Source organism: Hyaena hyaena, unplaced genomic scaffold (genome assembly GCF_003009895.1).
Source record: "Hyaena hyaena isolate Hyena2069 unplaced genomic scaffold, ASM300989v1 scaffold_231, whole genome shotgun sequence".
Classification (NCBI taxonomy): domain Eukaryota; kingdom Metazoa; phylum Chordata; class Mammalia; order Carnivora; family Hyaenidae; genus Hyaena; species Hyaena hyaena.
Genome location: NW_024080862.1, coordinates 1033583 through 1054195, shown reverse-complemented (window position 1 = coordinate 1054195; position 20613 = coordinate 1033583). Strand labels below are relative to the sequence as shown.

General features: G+C 55.1%; 1 protein-coding gene across 5 annotated transcripts; it reads left to right on the top strand.

Annotated features, from left to right (window-relative positions):
* Positions 1-2311: 2311 nt before the first annotated feature.
* Positions 2312-19760, top strand: SEMA3G (semaphorin 3G). Of its 5 annotated transcripts, XM_039243601.1 has the most exons (18): positions 2312-2457; positions 4216-4376; positions 4477-4539; positions 4801-4920; positions 5195-5285; positions 5407-5523; positions 5752-5897; positions 6101-6215; positions 6309-6378; positions 6670-6814; positions 7092-7323; positions 7435-7526; positions 8197-8238; positions 9162-9390; positions 9656-9795; positions 11178-11558; positions 12858-12902; positions 19593-19760. In XM_039243601.1, the coding sequence occupies exons 1-18, from the start codon at positions 2343-2345 to the stop codon at positions 19608-19610; spliced, it is 2322 nt and encodes a 773-aa protein (XP_039099532.1). In that variant the 5' UTR covers positions 2312-2342; the 3' UTR covers positions 19611-19760. The 5 variants fall into 5 exon arrangements, with proteins under 5 accessions (XP_039099532.1, XP_039099534.1, XP_039099529.1 ...); XM_039243603.1 differs by lacking the exon at positions 12858-12902; XM_039243598.1 differs by lacking the exon at positions 19593-19760 and having other exon boundaries at positions 12858-13915.
* Positions 19761-20613: the final 853 nt, after the last annotated feature.

The following is a 20613-nucleotide window of genomic DNA, read 5'->3' as shown; positions in this document are numbered from 1 at the left end:
CTTGATTTCTTGATCAGAATCAATCACCTGCCTTTTCGTATTATGATTGGTTGCCTCGTGCTGCGCCAAGAGGCTTTGGTTTCTACTGAGTAGCCCCACTGCCAAAGCACAGGGCCCGACACAGTGGGCAGCTTCAGGACCTCCTGCAGTTCCCTCTTTGTCCATTAGATGGCACAAGATGCTCGTAGCTGGGCCCATTGATCTGAGGTATCAAGGGTACCCTTTGGGGTCTTAGAGCCAGCAAGTAGTGGCCTTCACAGAAGATCCTTACCCCCTTCCCTGACTGGGAAAATGAGGCCCACAGAGGGAGAAGACCTGCTCAAGGCCATACAAGTTAATAGTAGACCCGAGGCTCTCAGCCCCTGCCACAGGCTTTTTTCTGAAGTGTGGAGTGGACTCCCCGGTACATCCTGCTCCAAAAGACCCAGGCCTCTGCAGCCCCAGCTGGGGGCCTGGCTAAGCTGAGACCCCCAGGGTGAGCCGGCAGACTGAGGAGCTGTGGGGCCTCCTTCCCACAGCTGGTGGCCACATGCTAGTTGAGGGGCTATGTCCAACCTAATCTGCAGCCAGACATTGGCCCCCGGCCTGGTCTTCAGGCTGAAATATCTCCCCGGGGAGATGGAGGCAGAGGGACTCCAGGCTTCTGAGGGCCCATGACATAATCATCACCATGGCAGGCCCTGAACAAGCACACCTCACTAGTGTAGAGCCTGTTACACCCAACGTGGTTGCTCCCTGCCCATGGAAGGAGGAGACTAAGGCCCAAAGAGGGAAAGGCTTTAACTAAGTTTCTCCAAGGAGCCAGAGGATGGGTGGGCTGACACTAATTCCTGGCCTCCCTGAGAAGTCCCTTGCCCAATGCCAGGAGGCATCTGCCCTGGGAGGAGCCATATATGTATTAGGGGGAGATGGAGACAGGGAGACAGGGTTCCAAGCCCTGGGCCGTTCTCATGCTGACTCAAGGAGCCAACTTGTTTCCCTTGCAGGGATGAGAAGGGGGGCGCAGGATCTCAGTATTCCAGAAGCCCCAGAAGATAGAGTCAGTCCCAGGAAAGGCCAGGACTGAGCCGAGCCTATTCCCAGCCTGCTGTGTGGCCTGAGCTGGGTCCTTCCCTCTCTGATGCCCTCAAATTTCCTGATCACCATCTAAGGACTCAGGCTGGTCCACCTGGGAGGCCTAATCTGTGGGAGTTTCTAGAATCCTTAGAGTGCCAACTCCAGGTGAAGTTTGAAATCTTACTGCCTAGAGCCTCAGATCCTGAGTAAAGGGCTCTAGTGGAGTACAGTGATAGCTCAGGGCAAGGGGGTGCAGAGACAGGAGCTGGTGTGGGATGGGGGACATAGGGAGGTCCCCTTCCTTGCCTCTATTCAACCCCTCAGCCTCGTGTCTCCCTTGCCACTCTTCTGTGGCTCTCCTGCCCTGAATCAGTGTGCAGGGTAGAGGGAGTGAGGGTCTGAGTGCCTCACCTCCACATTCACTCCAGAGGGATCGTGTAGATGTAGAGTCTGTGTGCAGAGGGGAACTCGAGGAAGAACCCACCACTCACCTGGTGACATTCTGGGCCCAGGGGCTCTGGTGGACCAGGAGGGCTGCGGGACGCAGGGAAATGGGAGAGTTCCCTAGCATGGAATGGATCCTGTCCTCTGCCCCAGTGAGCTGGGATGGGGCCTGGAGACCAGACAGAGACAGGCTTGGGTGGAGGAGGCTGGGCTCATCTCTTGCCAACCCCAGATCTATGAAGTGTAGCCAGACTTCCAGCCTCCACCCAAAGCATGGCGTCCGTTGAACTGGAATGACCCTCCCAGGCAACTTGGGCCCTGCCAGGGGAGCCGGGGAGCAAGGCCGGTGCTTTAGGGGGCTGGACTTTCCTGGTATCAGGACTCTGGGCCCAGAGTCAGTTTGTCTTTGTTGTGGGGTCTCTGTCATGGGCAGGGAACAAAGAAGAGCTCAGTTAGACCTCTGGCCAGCCCTCCAACCTCTGATCTCTGACCCCTGACTTCTCTTCCAGGCTCTCTCTGGAGACTTGGGTTTGTGAACATTTTGTGTAAGCCACCCACATCCCAGCTAGGAAAGAGTCTCCCCAGTGGGGAGCCGGCCAATCTGACACAGAGACATTAACAGGGCTAGCCCTGAGGGGGAGTGGGGGAGAGGGAGACGGCAGGTGGATGGCAGGGGGGCCCCTCCCCCATCTCCTTCCCTCCTCTTCCCGCCTCCTTGGCCCTACACAGGGTGGAGCCGCTGCCTTATAAGTGTCAGGCCTGGCGGCAACGGAGCAAACTGCAACCAGGAGCGGGACCGAGGGCAGCTCTGCTGGGCAGCGTGGTGCCCTTGGTTCCCCAGCATGGCCTCCTCACTCTGGGCCATCTACTGCATCCTGGGGGCTCTCCTGCTCCTCGGGGGCAGCCCCAGCCCCAGCCCCGGCCCCAGCGTGCCTCGCCTGCGGCTCTCCTACCGAGGTACTGGCAGTGCGCACTCTGTTCATGTGCGTGTTTGTGGGACTCTGGGACTCTGCTATCCCCAGCTGGGAGGCCCCACCTAGCCCCGGGCAGGGGCCTCTTCTGCCAGCCAGAGGTCACTTCCACACAGCACAGCCCGTGGGAAGGACTTCATGGAGACGGTGCTCCAGCTGAGTTGCCGCCAGAGGCAGGAATTGGGAAGAGGACGGGGGCTGGGGCAGGTCCCAGGAGGGTGGAGGTGGGAGAGACAGAGACACAGGGGACAGCCTGAGGGGGCTTCTGAGAAGAGGAGAGGGGCATGGAGACCCTGAGAGGCCTCCTTAGAGATGGGCAGGGAGAGAAGGGGAGGGATGGAGAAGACAGGTCTGCAAGATCCTGAGGTTTGCACTCAGCCTCGGCTCCTTGCCCAGGGTGGACAGTGAGAAGCAGGGCAGCAGCCTGCGGTGGGGGCCCACCCCTATCGCCACAGCCTTGCCCCCTCCACCTGCAGCCCACTTCACAGTGCTGGCCTTTGTTCTTCCCTCTCTGTCCGAGGCTCTCCGCAGCCCAGCAGTGATTCCAGCCTCCTCTCTTGCCCATCCTGTGCCGGGGGGTGGGGTGGGGGGTGGGGGTGGCTCAGCAGATTGGACCTGATATTCGGTGCTGCAGCTGGCACCGCCTCCTCTGAGTCTGTGGAGAGGGTCTGTGGGAGAGGGCCCTGAGATACAAGCTATCCATGATTCTTCTTCTTTGGGAAACCAGAGGGGTGACCCCTTTCCCTGGGCACTCTGATCCAAGTGGGGAGACCCAGGCCTGCTCTGGGGAGCCTGAGAGGGGAGACATGGCTGCACTCTGGAGAGTCTGTAGCTGGTTCTGGGGGCAGAATGTGGTCCTGCCCTAGGAGCTATGGGTTGAGGGAAAATACAAAAAAAAAAAAAAGTCCAAATAAGACAAATTGCCTCCAAAGTACTGTCAGCTATGGAGGAGTTCCTGGAAGAGGCTGTTGATAAGTTTAGGTATGGAGTGGGTGCTGGGCTTGCCATTTTGGATGGGTGAGCAGGCATAGGATAGCCGGCCTTCCCAAGGGTAGCCAACGCTCAGTCCTACCATATCCTTTTGCCTGCCCCCTTGGCCGCCTGTTACCTCCACCTCCCTAGCCAAACCCCAAGGACCTATTTCAGGATCCTCAGCTCCTGGGACCAGCATCCCCAGCCAGCCACCCTCAACCCGTGACCCCTGGGAGGGCAGTGTCTATGGAGGAGGAAGTCTTCCTTCATCACATCCTTGGACCTGGGCTCCTCGTGGCCATACCTGGCCTTTGCCAGGTGGTCTCTCTACTGGGAACGCTTTCCCTGTCTGTGCAGCTTGTCCCACTGAGTCCGCCTTGCACACTGCTCAGACTAACCCACCCTTCCTCCAGGCTCTTCCAGCATTTTGCCCAGCTTGCTACCATAAGTTCTGCCAGAGGGGCAAACAGGGCCATCTTCCCTGGGGACTGGGTTAGGGCACAGATGGGCCTGTGGGAAGGAGATGTTAACTGAAAAATCAAGGGACTAAGGAATGGAGTGGTAGGAAGCAGGGCTCAGGGCCCCTTGTCCCACCCACCCCCAGGAGCCAATTCCCAGAAGCCCTCCAGCAGACCTATGAATGGAAACATCTTCGAGATTGAGTTTGGGGGTGGGGGATGAATGCACAGCTGGGACCCTCCACCTCCACACCTTAGCTGGGGAAGTAGGCTGAGCAGTAGGCACTGACCCCCCCTACCTTGCTCCCTCCTAGATCTCCTGTCTACCAACCGTTCTGCTATCTTTCTGGGTCCCCGGGGCTCCCTGGACCTTCGGGCCATGTACCTGGATGAGTACCGGGACCGCCTTTTTCTGGGGGGCCGTGATGCCATCTACTCTCTGCGGCTGGATCAGTCATGGCCAGATCCCCGGGAGGTGAGCTGGACTGACAGACGGGAGGGTCTGTCTGAGAGCTAGGAGGCCAGCTAGGGAAACTGAGGCTGCGAGGGCAGGAGTCAATTAGGCTGTGTTTCAGGTTCTGTGGCCACCGCAGCCAGGACAGAAGGAGGAGTGTGTTCGCAAGGGAAGAGATCCTTTGGTGAGTGCTATCAGGAGTGACTACCCCCTAGCCCTGACCAACACCCAGGTCTTGACCCCCAGGATAGCCTATGGCCACTCCCCCAGGTATTTACACTAGGGGCATTTGGAGTAGATCCTGAGGGTTCTTGAAGGTCTGTGAAGAGTGTCACCCCCAGCTTAGACCCGCAGGGCTGATCAGCCAGGCAGGGCTGAGCCTTGGGGCCCAAGGAGATGATAAACACACCCTCATCCCCTCCACCCTGCCCCTTCTCCCTTCTAGGTGGAGTGTGCCAACTTTGTGCGCGTGCTGCAGCCTCACAACCGGACTCACCTGCTGGCGTGTGGTACTGGGGCCTTCCAGCCCACCTGTGCCCTCATCACAGTCGGCCACCGTGGGGAGGTGAGCCTGGGGCAGGCCCCACAAGGGACTGAGAAGCAGTGACATTTCCTCCCTGCTGTCTGAATGCTCCCCATTGAGCCTGGCTCAGGGCCGAGGGGTCAGGAGCCTGAAAGGCATCTTTGTGCCAGGCTGACCCCTTTGGCGGGGCCCTGAATGAGGGCGCCTTCCGCCCACCCCCACTCTCATCGCTGCACGCGATGGTCACTGCCCGGGCGGGGGGCGGGTGCTGCTTTCCTAGGTGACACCCTTCCCTCCCTTCCTCCCTCTCTGGCAGCATGTGCTCCACCTGGAGCCCAGCAGTGTGCAAAGTGGGCGGGGGCGGTGCCCACATGAGCCCAGCAGTCCTTTCGCCAGCACCTTTGTAGGTAGGTGACGCCCGGGCCTGGGCGGCATGAGGAGGGTGGAAGACCCGACGTTGTTGGGAAGTGTTGGGACCAGCTATGGGGCCTGGCCCTCCTCCCTTTATTCTGCCCCACCCTTACCCAGGTGGGGAGCTGTACACGGGCCTCACGGCTGACTTCCTGGGGCGCGAGGCCATGATCTTCCGGACTGGGGGTCCCCGACCAGCCTTGCGTTCTGACTCTGACCAGAACCTCCTGCATGGTGAGCCCAGGGTCCACCCAGAGCAGGGCAGGGCTAGGATCTGCCCCCAGCAATGGCAGGGAGGCAGGAGAGCTGGCACTGGAGTGGGGATGGCCCAACCCCACTCTACCCCCTGGGACCCTAGCCTCCAGTGGGGTCCCTGTGCCTCTTTCCCTCCCTGCTGGGTTCAGCAACCCCCCATCTTCCCCTGTAAGGCCCCCCAACCAGCTGCACCCTGTCACCTCCCAGACCCCCGTTTTGTGATGGCCACTCGGATTGCTGACAACTCTGATCAGGATGATGACAAGGTGTACTTCTTCTTCTCGGAAACTGTGCCCTCGCCGGATGGTGGCCCAGGCTGTGTCACTGTCAGTCGTGTGGGCCGTGTCTGCGTGGTGAGAGCTGTGAAGAGGCGGTGAGGTTCAGATCCTCACCACACCCCCTTCCTACGCCCATCCCCACCAGCGGTGGGAGGGAAACTGAGGCAAGGGTGTAAAGCCAACATCCAAGCCTTTGCCCACAAGGGTGAGGATGGAGGAACAGGAAGGGGGCCCCCACCTCCTGGGGCTCGAGGCTGACTCTGGCCTTCCATCCCCAGAATGACGCTGGTGGCCAGCGAGTGCTGGTGAACAAATGGAGCACCTTTCTCAAGGCCAGGCTGGTGTGCTCGGTGCCTGGCCCTGGTGGTGCCGAGACCCACTTTGACCAGCTGGGTGAGGTCATGGCCAGGGGCAGGCCTGGGTGTGGGTGCAGAGGGCTCAGAGTCAGTGAGTGTAGGGCATTGATGGTGGCCTTCTGTCTCCCAGAGGATGTGTTCCTGCTGTGGCCCAGCGCAGGGAGGACCCTTGAGGTGTACACCCTGTTTAGCACAGTCAGGTGGGCGCATGGGCCTCCTCTCACACCCCCACCCCTGGACCCCCAGCATCCTCTGTTAAGCCTCTGCTTACATGTCCTGACTTTACCATGGGTCCCTGTCTCTGTCTCCAACTCAATGACTCTGAGGCTCTATTCTCTATCTCCCTCTCTTTGTCTCTGCCTGGGTGTCCTCGTTTTTCGGTCTCTGTTGACTTCAGGCACTATCATCCTCTGTCCTGTCTATGGACAGGCTGCCCCCTTCCCACCTATGACAGCCACCCTGGCCTGACTGTCCCTGTCTGCCCTCGGCAGTGCCGTGTTCCAGGGCTTTGCCGTCTGCGTGTACCACATGGAGGATATCTGGGAGGTCTTCAAGGGGCCCTTTGCCCACCAAGATGGTCCCCAGCACCAGTGGGGACCCTATGGGGGCAAAGTGCCCTTCCCTCGCCCTGGAGTAGTGAGTATCTGCCTGGAGCCAGGCCAGGGAAGAGGGCTGAGCCGATACCAGAGGAACTGTACCTTGGGAGGGCCTTGTGGCTGAGCTGGGGCTCCGGGGGGGTGAGGGTGGGGGGGCAGGTAGCGTAAGGAGGGGAGCAGAGCCCTGTCACATTTAAGGAGCCTTGGCTACAGCAAGAGCAGTCCCCCTACGGTGGGCATGCCCAGGCAGCCAGGCCTGGAAACAGGCTGGGGTGGTCCCAGGATGTTTCAGGTGCTCCCTTTGCTGCCACTCACAGTGCCCCAGCAAGATGACAGCGCAGCCAGGAAGACCCTTTGGCAGCACCAAGAACTACCCAGATGAGGTGCTGCAGTTTGCCCGAGCCCACCCACTTATGTTCCGGCCCGTGCGGCCACGGCGGGGTCGCCCGGTCCTGGTCAAAACTCACCTGGCCCAGCAGTTGCGCCAGATTGTGGTAGACCGTGTGGAGGCAGAGGACGGGACCTATGACGTCATCTTCCTGGGGACTGGTGGGTGGACTGAGTGGGGTGGACGGGCTGGGGAGATGAGCCGCTGTTGGGGGGGTTGGGGCAAGCTACTCCTTTTCCTCCCATTGACCCCTTCCTCCTGCCCTGCCCCAGACTCAGGCTCCGTGCTCAAGGTCATCGCCCTCCAGGGTGGGGCCTCCACTGAGTCCGAGGAGGTGGTTTTGGAGGAGCTCCAAGTGTTTAAGGTGAGGGGGGTCTTGGGGAGGAGGGTCTTGGGAGGAGTTCCCTCCAGCTCCACTGCTGGGTCTAGCTCTGGCCACAGGGACACAGGAGCAAAATACAAGAAGGAGATGGGCCTGTCTTTACTGAACTTGCAGCCAGTGGGTGGTATATGTGAGACACTGGCTGCTGCAGAGCCTTGCTCATGCTTCTATCTAGCCGTGGGGCCCAGAGAAAAGTTGGAGGGCCCAGGGAGGAGTGTCCAGGGAGGGGGCCCTGCCAGACTCAAGTCACAGTGAGGGGGTGGCTGAGACCCCAAGTCTCCACGGGGTTCTGCTGGGCCCTCTGCAGAGCCAGGCAGGGCATTGTGTGCATCCGGGGGACTGCTATGCTCCCAACATGGAATGGGTGATGTGGGACAGCTGTCTCATTGCTGGAGAGCAGGACTGTGGGAGGGGACACTGGTGCTTTGTGCTTTTCGCCAAGCCTCCTCCTTGGAGGCCAGCCAGCACAAGGGGACATTTCCAATAACCCGACATCTGGGAAAGATCGTCTGGCCTTAGTTGCCAGAGAGTGCGCTGACCTAGGCTGGGAGATAGGTGGCTCCCACGCAAGGGCTGGAGGAGGCTGAAAGCAGGGGTGCAGGGGAGGTTTGGCCCCAGCCCACCCATCTCTGACACCCTGCTCCTTCCCCAGGTGCCAACACCCATCACTGAGATGGAGATCTCTGTCAAAAGGGTAGGAGCAGCTGCCATCCCTCTCCTCCTCCTTCCCGCTAACCCCTCACCTGAAGCTCTGGGCAAGGCTGCTGTCTGCTGGGAAGTGGTGATGCAGCAGGCCCTGGGGCTGCCAGTTAGGCCTTGCGATGATGCTCGAGAGTCCAGAAGGGAGCTGAGACTCCCATGCATGAAACCATGGGCAGTGGGAGTCCTGAGTAAGAGAGACTGTGTTCAGATAAGGAGAGATCCACAAAGGCCAGTCCCTCTGGGGAGACAGGAACATGCTTGAAAACAAAATCCAGAATTTATTTAAAAAAAATTTTTTTAATGTCTATTCATTTTTTTGAGAGACTGAGCATGAGTAGGGGAGGAACAGAGAGAGGGAGGCACAAAATCCAAAGCAGCTCAGGCTCGAACGTCAACACAGACGTTGAGATCATGAACTGAGCTGAAGTTAGCCACTCAACCTACTGAGCCCCCCCACCCCCCGTGCCTCTGTAATTTAAATCAGATAGGGGAGTGCCACTTTATAGAGGCCTGCTGTGCCCTTTCACAAGTGGCAAAATCTCACGTTTATCTGCCCCAGTTTATCTTTGGGTAAATCCCAACTTTTGTATTGGGATTGCGTGAAGCAGAGTGCACCTCTAAGAGGTCAGAGGCAAATCAGGATAAAGGTCATTGAGGCTGAGGGCAAAAGTCAGCAACAAGGAGGACCTAGAGAAGCCCCTTAGAGAAGAGCCTCCGGGTCTGCCCTGTGCCTTCCGTGTCCTAGAACAGGATCTGGTGCATGTCAGGTGGGCGATAAACATTTTTGGTTTCTGGGGATACATCCAAGAGATTCTGAAAGACAGCTTGGGTCTCAGGAAGCCCAACTGGGCCAAGAACCTAGCTGCTTCTAGGTGGGACCCAGGCTCACCTTGGCTCTGCTTGTGTCCCTCCCAGCAAATGCTGTACGTGGGTTCAAGGCTGGGAGTGGCCCAGCTGCAGCTGCACCAGTGTGAAACCTACGGCAGTGCCTGTGCCGAGTGCTGTCTGGCCCGAGACCCATACTGTGCCTGGGACGGTGTCTCCTGCACCCGCTACCGGCCTGGCACCAGCAAGCGCCGGTTCCGCAGGCAGGACATTCGGCATGGCAACCCTGCCCTGCAGTGCCTGGGGGAGAGCCAGGAAGGTGAGTGATGGCAGGCATGGGGGCTCCTCCTCACCTCTCTGGCCTGGGCTCAACCCTGGTGAAGTGTGGTCTCAGGCTGGTCCTGTTTTAACACCCAGCCCTCAGTTTTCCCACGTGTGCAGCTCCTGTCAGTATACTGGGGGAGGAAGGGTCTTTGGACAGAGTGAGCGGCTTGTGGATTGATGGACCCTTAGGTCCTTGTCATGCTGGTGGGGGCCCTGGGGGCCCACAGTCCTGAGCTGAGTCTCCCTCCATCTCCCTTCAGAGGAGGCTACAGGCTCTGTGGCGGCCGCCACGGTCTACGGCACGGAACACAACAGCACCTTCCTGGAGTGCCTGCCCAAGTCTTCCCAGGCTGCTGTGCACTGGGTCTTGCAGAGGCCAGGGGGCGAGGGGCCTGACCAGGTAAGCAAGGACCTTGCCTCCAGCCTGCACATGTCTTCATGTCACATTCCTCCCCGACCCCAAGTCCTGATCTCTAGGAACGGGCTCTGGGGGGGAACCTACCGAGATCAACTAAAGAAAAGTATGTAGTAAGTCCCTGCAGTGCCTGGAAGGAGGGGCCCCTCTTCCTGCCTCCAGGAAGACCCAGGCCAGATGTGGCTGCAAGCCCTCCTGTGACAGGGAGCCCACTGACTCCCAGGCACTGAACTGAGCTCTGGGAGGTGGGTACTAGAGACGGAAGAGAGAGAAGGGAGTCTGGGCTAGTCAGGAAGCCCCCCGTGCTTACCCGTAGGGATTATCTTTGCAAGCGTCTCTTTCCCATGCGTTTTTGGTTCTCCTCTCCCCCAGGATGGTGCCTAAACCACTGACGCTTGCGCGCGCGTGCACGCGCGCGCACACACACACACACACACACACACACCCACACTCCCCTACACACACACACCCACTGCCTAGCCCCACATTTCCTCCCTGGAGTCCAGCTGTCTGCCCAAGCCCTCTCCTCCCCCATCCGGAAAGGTCTGTCAACCCCAGAAATGGCTTCAGTCTGGGGCCTGATGAGGGTGTGGGTGGGGCAGGGTGAGGAACCATTCTCCAGCCTCTCCCAGGGGCAGAGAAGGGGAGGGAGTGGGCTGATTACAGGAGGGGCTCTCCTTCCAGCTTGGGAACTGGGGGAGGCCAGCTTTGGGCCAGCTGTCAGGCTAGGCACTAGGAAGACACCCCCAGGGGGCCAGGCACACGGAGCAACGAGATGGTTACACAATACTTACCACCCAAGCAGTCCAGCCTCACTGTACAGATGTGCAGACATCCAGGGGGGATCAGAGTAGCGCTCCTGCCTCCCGCACTGTGATGGGCACTCAGCCCACCCATGGCTGGGGGAGTGAACAGTGCCGACAGGGACAGGGAAGAGTGTGTGTGTGTGTGTGTGTGTGTGTGTGTGTGTGTAAAGTGGAAGGGACTTCTAGTCCTAGGGCTAAGGGTACAGCCCTCCCTGAATAAAAGCCTATAAATACCCCTTTGCCCATCCTGTTCCCAGGGACTATGTGGCAGGCCCCCGTAAGGCCAAGGTAGGTCCCACAGAACTCTGACTAGGGGAGAAACCAGTCGGTGAAATCTTTGAAAAGCCTCCTCTGCAGGCTCTGCCCTGGGTTATGGGAAGGTGAGACCCTGCCTGCAATTGGCTCACAGTGCTGAGGAGGCGGGCCTGGAAGGGGAGATGGGGAGGGGAAATGCTTAAGCACCAGGTCCTGAACTGCGGAATTTGGAAAAGCAGGGAGAATAACCGATGGTGTGCATGCCCTGCTGCACGTCCCCCTCATCCCCTCCCTCGCCCCCCACAGGTAAAGACAGACGAGAGAGTTGTGCAGACAGAGCAAGGGCTGCTGTTCCGCAGACTCAGCCACCTGGATGCGGGCATCTACACCTGCAAGACACTGGAGCACGGCTTCTCCCAGACTGTGGTCCGCCTGGCTCTGGAGGTGATTGCGGCCACGCAGCTCAACAGCCTGTTTCCTCGGGAGCCAAGACCAGAGGAGCCCCCAGCCTGGGGAGGCCTGACCTCCGCCCCCTCGAAGGCCTGGTATAAGGACATCCTACAGCTCATCGGCTTCACCAACCTACCCCGGGTGGACGAGTACTGTGAGCGCATGTGGTGCCCCTCCAGGAGCCGGGGCAAACAGGCCAAGGGCAAGAGCTGGGCAGGGCTGGATCTGGGGAAGAAGGTGAAGAGCCGGGTGCAGGCCGAGCGCAATCGGACGCCCCGGGAGGTGGAGGCCACATAGAAGAGGATGGAGGAGAGGGGGGTCGGGATGGACCCAGTGGCCCAGAAGCCCCCAGAGTCTCCCACCCACCCAGCTAGGGCTGAGGGGGGAGCCAACATGCCTGACTGCCTCTTAAAGATGGGAGTCTCTGCCCCTGTACTTCTACCAGGCTGCCCGCTGGAAAGGCTGGGGCCTGGTGAAGAGCCCTGTGTCCAAGGCCTGTTCTTGCCCCTCTGTGCTCCCGGCCCTAGGCTGGAGCCAGCACCCTCTGTCTGCTGCCAACCCCAGGGGGCCTGTTGTTTGTTTTCAGACATGGCCCCCAGAGCACATTTCCGGTTGTGCCCGGAGGTGAGAGGCCTGGGTGGTTCTTTCCCAGCCGACAGAACAATGGCCATTCTGAGTGACCCTTGGAGTGGGCGTGTGGGTGCGTCTGAGGAGGTGTCTGGGCAAGGGGCCCTTAGGCAGCCGGAGGAGGATGGAAGTTGCCTCTAAGCTAGCAACCATTAAGAGGACCTACTCTGAGTCAGGGCAGAGAAGAGGAGGTGCAGAGAAGGTGGACCAGCAATCCCCTCCCCCCACTTAGGGTGGCTCCCTGCCACTGCCCACCATTTCTCCTCCATGACAGAGTCATAGAAGCATTGACAGTCAGAGCTCCCTGGGTCCCTGTGTGTGGTCCGGGTCTCGGGCACTACTTTATAAACCAAGCAGTGTCTCTACAGCCTGACTTCTCTTCCCCAGACCCCAAGCTGCCAGGCCAGATTTCCTGGGATGCCCAGACCTCTGACCGGAGTCCCTCTCTCCACCATCGGGGGCTCCAAGCTGATGAAGGGAGAGGTTGGGCTCTAGGGGAATGTCATCTGCCATCTCTGTGGACTAGGGATGGGGAGAGGGGAGCTGGGGAGGTACAGGGCAGGAGGAGGGGGCTGTCTCTCACAGGGCACTACAAGCATGCTCACAGCTGGGGAGGGCGGGAATGTGGCCGCTCCCTGAGCAAGCTACAGCTGGTGGGCAGGCGCAGGCCCAGGGCTTTGCCAGGGGCCGCAGAGGATTGAGAGACTTCTGAGGTGGAGAGAGGGTGAGAGACCCTAGGATGGGCTATGGAACCCAAGAGAGGCATTCTCAAGAACCCAGTATAGCATCCATTAGCTCCGGAGCCACAGGGGAAAACAGATGTTTCTACCCTGGGATCTTTGGTTTCTGCTAAATAATGGTTGGTTATAAATGGTTTCATTTATGAAGGCTTTTCTCTTTTGAGGGAAGAAAATGGAGGGGAAAAAAGCTGCTAAATCCTGCTGGTTCTTGGAGGTGAGGCTCAGGTGGCCAGGATGCATTTTGTCTGGATGTGTAGGGAGGTGTTTTTGCCAATAGCAGAGATGTGTTTCTTGGGCTGGGAAGCTCAGAGGGGGAGGAGAAGGAGGACTAAATGAAAAATCATTCCCAGCCTGCATATGAGCAAGTTAATGACGCACAAAACTGACAGGAGGAGGACAAGAGCATCAGGTTCGAGATTCCCTCCATGAAAAATACCAAGATAAAGAAAGGAGGAAAAAAACAGATAAAAAAGCAGGATAGGGCTTCCTGCTCCATTGAACTCAAACCCAGATTATACATCTGCCTTGGCGACTTGTCTGAGTCACCCCACCACACCCAGAGAACTGGGATCCGAAATAGGCCCCCCTTCCTCTTCACAGTAAGTGAACCAGAGGCATTGAGATTAACCTTGAGAAGCCTCAGGCCTGGGGTTGCTGTGGCTGGGAAGTCAGCAGGTAAAAGCAAAGGAGAGGACCGTTGCTGGGGGTGGGGGGGGGGGGGCTGGAGCAGGGAGGGGGAGGTAGAGGCCATGGAAGAAGGGGAGGAAAGAGCACAGAGCCCCAGGGATGGGTGTATAGAGCTGCAGCCCCTCTATCCCAGCAAAACCAGGGAGAAATGACCAGCCAGACTCTCAGTGGCCTCTAGGCTGGGCCCAGGCATGGCTGGCTCCAGGCAGGGTTCTCTGGGGAAGTTACTCTGGATAATGGAGGAGGAGTTCACAATCCTGAACAACGAACACCTGCACTTAGAAAATCATGGACAGCTTCTGCCAACTCCCCATACTTCCCATGCCCATGGTACTGTGTGTTATTGACTCCTGGAAATGCTTTTATGTGTGAATTCTATTTTTATATTTGTATGTTGAGCTTGGCCTTGTGGTTTTGTCTTCAGAGCACACTTCTTGTAATTACTATTGTTATTTCTATTGTCATGACTGCCTCTGTGCTATGATGAGGATATGAGGTGGTCTACCACACAGACCTATAAGGAAAGCAATGGAGCTAATATTTACATCACATAATTATATCATTATTGTATCTCTGTATTTTTCTGTTCTAAATTGATTGATACCATCTGTGTGAGCTGGAAATGAAGAGCCTTTCCATCCATTCCAGGAGGGAGAAGGCTACCCTAGGTTCTATGTTCTAGGAGAGAGGGAGATGGGCCCGAGGGGAAGGAAGGAGTCAAAGGGCTTTGTCTAGGAAACTGAGATTGCTTATTAAGTTAGGAAACTCCTGCCCCTCTGGCTTCTGAGACTGACCTTCTTGGACTTCAGGAAGATCCTGAGTCAGAAAAAAAAATGCTGGCAAAGGGCAGCTGGGCACGTAGGCAGCCCTGCTCCTTTTCCACAGTAACACTTGACGTGTGTAACAGCGATACTTGGCCTGGTGCCTGTCTTCCTTGCAAGCCACATACCAACGTATATTAAGGTCCTTGAGCTCTTGCCTGGGGCGCTAGGCTGCGCTGTGGGGGCTGCAGCTTCTGAGGAGGAGGGGAGGTCTGGACGAGCTGCTTCTGAGGGTGCCTCTGACCACAGCTCCCACTCTCCCAGTGACATCATGTCTTTGCATGAAGAACAGAGCCCACTGGTGCTGGAGGGAGATGGGAAAAGGCAGGGGTGGTTTGAAGATGGGAGGGACATCATGCCACCTTGCCAGGGAGAACTAACGTCTTGCTTCCCTGGGCCCCTCAATCCATACTATAGAGTAGAGGGGCTTAATAAGTCAGTCACCAGTCCCCCCTTGCAGCGCTGGAGCAGGGCCCCTCCTTTTGTCCCCTGGGCCTGACAGAATTGAACCAATATGTCCCACCCCAAGCCACCCCAAGCCACCAAGGCTGCAGCAGCCCCCTAAGAAACATCACTGGCACCCACTTGGTGCTGAGTGTGGGGTTGGGAGGGATGTGAGAACTTGACCTCCACAGTCCCTTCTCCCCCAGGCCATAGCAGCTGTGTTCCTACCTTCCCGCCCCTAGGGTCTGGACTTCTCCCTCTCATGCCTCCCATCTTGAGCCCCATTTCCTGCCTCAAGGGCTTCCCTCTCACTCCCTCTGGCAGCTTTTTCCGCAGTCATACCTCCCATAGTCTTTGAGCCTGTGTCATGATTTCCCAAACTGGTTAAGCACAAGAAGGGGGCTTGGAGAAAGACACAAGGCAAACATTTTCCAGAATGATGTCCTGTGGAACATGAGATCTTCCATGACAAGGGTCAAGTAAATACGGGGATTTCTGCCCCTTTAGCCCTCGCGGAATTGCTGTGTGCTGCCTGTTTGCCCTGTGAAATCCCCAAGAAGCCCACAGTGATCTCTCACTAATTTGCATATCTGTCATGAGCTTCATGAGTCTCCCAAACCTGGGGTCCTCTATCCCCTTTTTCCCATCAAGTAATCACCACTTCGTGTTTCTAAATGTTTTGAAGCATACTTTGGGAAAATGCTGATTTGATTAATTCCCTCCTTGGACATGTGAGATTAGTTTATTAATCTCTGTTTTCTAAGCCTGTAAACTCTGGAGGCCCTGTCCCCCCGCCCCTCGGTCGAATAGCCACGTCTTGACTTCCCATGGCAAGCGCTGGAGCAGGACCTGCCACCCCGGGGGCCAGGGCAGCCAAGCGGCCAGTCTGCTGGCCCTTGGGCTTGGCCTCTGCCCATCCTCCCACACTCAGTCTGCCTCAGCAGCCCACTTCCTGGCAAGGTCCTCTATGGATGGCTAGGGTTCACCCCAAGCCTGTGGCTGTCCAGAAGTCTAATTAATAGCCGCACTTCTAAGGGAGGGAGGGAGCAGAATAGGGGAGGGAAACAGCTCTTTTCACTTTCTCAAATGGCTTCCTTACACTCAGCTAAGTCCAGGTCAGCTTTTAGACACCCTTGAATCCCACAATTGGAGGAGGGGGCAGGTAGCAGCCATCAGGACCCAGGCTGTCCTCTCCATGGGCTGGTAGGAGCCCCGGGTGCAGCTACAGGGGGATGGGGTGAGGTGGGGTGAGCAGGGAACTCCGTCACATGCCTCTGCCAGTGAGACACTGAGACTTCTCTAGCCAGCCACATCTCCTTCTGAGAGTTAGGAGACAGTTGCTCAGAAACAGCCCGATTTCCATCCTAATTAGGGATCCACCCCGTCTTCCTCAAGTGCTGGTTCTCAGGGGCTCCCCAAAGAGAACTTTCAGCACACACCAAGATCAAATCTCCAGGGTTTTCTAAGACTACAAACTTGGCCTTGGGGAGTGTGAGTGGGTGGGGCTAGGTTTCCTTACAATTCCTGACTAGGGCCTCAAGGTTTGTTGGGCCCCCACCCTGGCTTCTCTTCCAGATTTTAACACATACGTGCCCCCCCCCCCCCCCCGGTGGACAGGAGATGAGGCAATAGCAGCTATGGCCCTGTGCCCACTTCCCACTGCCTGGCCCCTGCCCACTCTTGCCATGGGTACCACTGCTGGGCCCATTCCCTAGATTCCCTGTCCTAATGAAACCTTTCACTTTCCCCGCTGGATTTTCACTAAGGAAACTCCTGGTTTCTCTATGCAGCCTTTTAAAACATCATTTTCCCTGTGTGGAGGACAATTAAAAAAAAAAAAAAAAACTTTAAAAAATCATTCTTCACTGAGGATGGGAAATGCTGCACAGACTCCAGGGAGGCTTTATAAGGGATGTCTGCCCCTAACCTCACACCAGGCCTTAGCAGTCAGCTAGTAGCTTACATTCAGGGACTCAGCTGAGAGGGACTCAGGTGACCAGTCTTGACCACTTTCCCCCAGGGAGGAAGATGACTGGAGTGCACCTTAATCCATTCCAACAGGGTGTGTTTCACTTTCATAAGCATCTCCTTGGGCAGAGAAGACCAGGACAAGGGGACAGTTGTGGGCTGGCAAGGGTTCCGAAATGAATCAACAGAGGCCTGTCTGTCATCAAATGGAAGGAACTACAGTAGCAGGAACACTCAAAGCCCAGGTTGGCGTGTTAGGAGGACAAGGGGGGCTGTGCGCTCACAGATAAAGGTATAGAAGAATTACGTGGCAGACCAGAAACTTGCTTTATGGACATGACCTCATCTGTTCATGCTGCCCCCCACCCCTGGCTGATAAGAATCTGGTGCTGTTTCCTGTAGTCCAAGGGTCTCAGACAATGGTGTGAACGGCTAGGCCTGCTGGAAAGGACATTGTTTAGGGAAGAAAAAACAACACACCAGCACAAAGACAGGGCAGGACCTATCTAAATGTAAGGGCCTGTTTACAAATTCCCGATTTCCAAGGAGGGGAACACAATGGGGAATTGTTTTTGGTGAGGCTGGAGTCCCCTCCAGAATGCTCCTGGGGCCTGGGGATGACTTTGATGGCCCAGACAGGTCTCAGATGCTCTGAGGGGGATGGACATTGATGGCGCAGATGCTTTCCTGTTTATCAGAGGTGTTCACAAGGGACCTCAAGGGTCAAGGAACAAGTTTACACCAAAGACAAGGGGGAGGAGCCCTGGGCCTCTCTCCTTCCATGTGGGCCTCATGCTTTGCATGTCCTAGAGGTGGTTTGCCACAGAGAAGCCAGAACAAGGTTTTGGTTTTTGCTTTCTGAAAAAGATCAACTTTTTGGTTTATGGCCTCCAATTGCCACCTTACTTTTTGGAAAAAAAAATGTACAAAGCATGAGATCCTTCCAAATCACAGACCCTTCTGGAATGGGGTGTCCTGGCTTAGTTAGTAGGGAGACTTCTCATACCTGGGGGCCCCAAAGAGGCTGCAACTCACCTCCAGCCCTAAGCACATAGGACCTAACATAGGGTCCCTGGGGGCCGGGCCAAAGGAGATGCTATTTCTCATAGTAACCTCCTGCCTGGTCCATAGGTTAGAGCCATTGAGATCACTAACTAGAGGGAGACCTTAGTGTGTGTGTGTGTGTGTGTGTGTGTGTGTGTGTGTGTGTGTGGCAGAGGGTGGGGCAGAAGAACAGAAATGTTTCACCCATGTCCCTTGGGACTGGCAGTCCTCATTTTTTGGAGATAGGAGGGCAGCTGGAGTTAGAACGATCACTTTGGGTCTGGTCAGACCATGAAGGCAGACCTGTCTGATGGAAGTGTCGTTAGTAACTTTTATACTAACCTCAAAACCCAATAGGAGCATACCTCATGAATAAATGCAAATGAATGTATTTAGAATGAATGAAGAGCAGTAAATCCTATATAATCCCAGAATAGAAGCAAACTTTTTCAACCTTCCAACTTCCAAGAGTTATAACCTCCTCCTCAATATCAAGATGACAGTGCCCTCTGGTGTTTGGCAGTAAAACAACAGGCTTATGAATACAAGGTATAAGCACTTGCGTCAATTCAGTAGACATCAAGTTTCCTCTGAATGTGGGGTCCAGAGCCCAGACACCACAGAGGGTGGGGGGAGGTTAATAAGACAGACAGGTCCCTGACTTTAGGGGCTTCCAATATGGTGGTAGAGATGGATCCACAACTGTAGGACCAGGTGAAGAATGATGCTAGCTCTAATAGAGTATAAGCAGAGACCAGTGAGAGTGCCTAAGGGTGAAGAAATGGCCCTTAGGTTGGGTTCAACAGGCTGAGGATAAAATTTAAGGCTCTCCAGACTGCAGACTTCATGCTCAGGGCCAGGGTTCCAGGGTAGCCAGGGCAGAGTCCTGTGGGTGGGGTGTCCAGGGAGATGCAGAGGACTAGGGCCTTATTTGTGGAAGGTCTTGGATGCCAATCTCAGCAGAACCATTCTAAGTAAAGAGCTAGCAGATGTTTTATGGCAATTAGCAGAAGGGAAAGGAGCGGATGTGTCAGCAAAGCAAGCAGACATAGGAACCCATGAAGAGAGAAGGCTTTTGCTGCAGTCCCCTGAGGCACAGGGGTCTGAGCTGAGCCCTGGCAATTGGGATAGTGAGGAATGCAAACATTTGTAAAACACTGAAATTGACAAGAAAGAGGGTGGTTGAGGATAAAGGGAAATAGGAAATTCTGAGATTTCTGGCCCTCGTTTATGGTTCCTACAAAGGTAAGAATTAGAGAAAGTAGAGAGGGTGCTTTGGGGAATATCTATGTAACATCTATTTCTACCCTCCCCAAGTGAACTATTTGTTTTAGGACCCAAGTTATAAAACAGTAATTATTTCTAATAGACGCACCATTTGTGAAAACATATATTTAAAACATACGAGATGAGCCTGGCGCATCTTGTAGTACCCAAAAGTAAAGAAGTGCTCAGAAAAACAACAGCAGAAAAAACCCACACACAATAATGGGGGTATGTGAAAAGGACATAGGAACTCCCAGTGGCCAAAGCTAGAATAACTTTAGCAACAAAATAAATCAAGTAGTACTGGATTGTAACTCAGAGTATACTATACGTATCCCTAAGTCTAGACTGATATAAACAAATGACTGAATAAATAAATAGGAGAGAATAGGTAAATCTCCCATGCAGAAAAATTCCAAATAATTAGATATTCTGTCTTCAAGGGGGGAGGGGGCATAAATCCCCGCTCATTAATCGTGGGCAGCAGAGTAACTTCCTTCCAAGAGGCACAGTCTGGAAAGGGGAGAAAAGAAGTAACCCTTTACACTGGAGAAACCTGACAAACACTCCTCCACCAGATGATGAGAGTCACCATCAGCAGTAGAAGACCTGTTGATAGTATGTAACTTGTATATGATATGATGATAATAACCTGTGTGGTCTCCTTCTCCCAGGCCATAATCCTGGTCTAATCAAGAGAAAAACTTCAGACAAATCCCAACAGAGTGATCTCAAAATACCTGACCAGTACTCCTCAAAACTGTCAAGGTCATCAAAAACAAGGAAAATCTGAAAACTGTTATAGCCAAGAGGAACCTAAGGAGACATGATGACTCAATGCAACGTGGTGTCCTGGATGGGATCCTGGGACAGAAAAGAGACATTAGGTAAAAACTAAGAAAATCTAAATAAACTTTGGGTTTTAGTTGATAATAATATATTGGTTCATTAATTATAACAATGTACCATATTAATTTAAGATGGTAATGATGGGGTAAATTGGGTTTGAGATATTTGGGGACTTCTTGTACTATCTTCACACTTTTTTTTTTTGTAAATCTAAAACTATCCTTAACTAAGAGTTCATTTAAGAAAAAAAGCCCTGTTGTTTAGTGGAGAATGACTGATTAGGCCCAGATGAAGAATACAACATTTCAAAGTTGGGGGCTCTCCAGACTACAAGAATGGTATTGGCTATTCATATAAATGGAGGGTAAAGGTATAGAGATGAAGAAATACTTAATAGGAGGGAGTGTGTGTGTGTGTGTGTGTGTGTGTGTGTGCGTGCACAAGCACACACACCTGCTGTTCCCATAAGAATGTACTAGGTGCTCACAAGATGTTCAGGAAGCAGAATGTCTGGGTGACAAAGGCACCCCCATCTCCCACCCCACCAGAAGCTCTACTTCCTGCCCACTGCAGCTAAAGCCCAGAAAGCACTATTAGAGGCCCACTACTTTCAGTTAAGATGGTGCCTCTCACACTTGAGTAGTATACAAGTATATAAGTGGATTTTTTTTAAACTTTTTGAGAGAGTGAGGGTGGGGCAGGGGCAGAGGAAGAGGGAGATGGAGAAAGAGGATCTTAAGCAGGCTCCATGCACAGCGTGGAGCCCCACATGGGGCTCGATTTCCCGACTGTGAGATCATGACCTGAGCAAAAATCAAGAGTCAGACACTTAACTGACTGAGCCAC

Excerpts from the sequence above, each read along its gene's own strand:
- SEMA3G (XM_039243598.1), top strand. The coding sequence starts at position 2,343 with ATGGCCTCCTCACTCTGGGCCATCTACTGCATCCTGGGGGCTCTCCTG. Across the intron at positions 5,286-5,406 it reads TTTCGCCAGCACCTTTGTAG|GTGGGGAGCTGTACACGGGC; the intron begins GTAGGTGACGCC and ends ACCCTTACCCAG. Across the intron at positions 6,216-6,308 it reads GACCCACTTTGACCAGCTGG|AGGATGTGTTCCTGCTGTGG; the intron begins GTGAGGTCATGG and ends TCTGTCTCCCAG.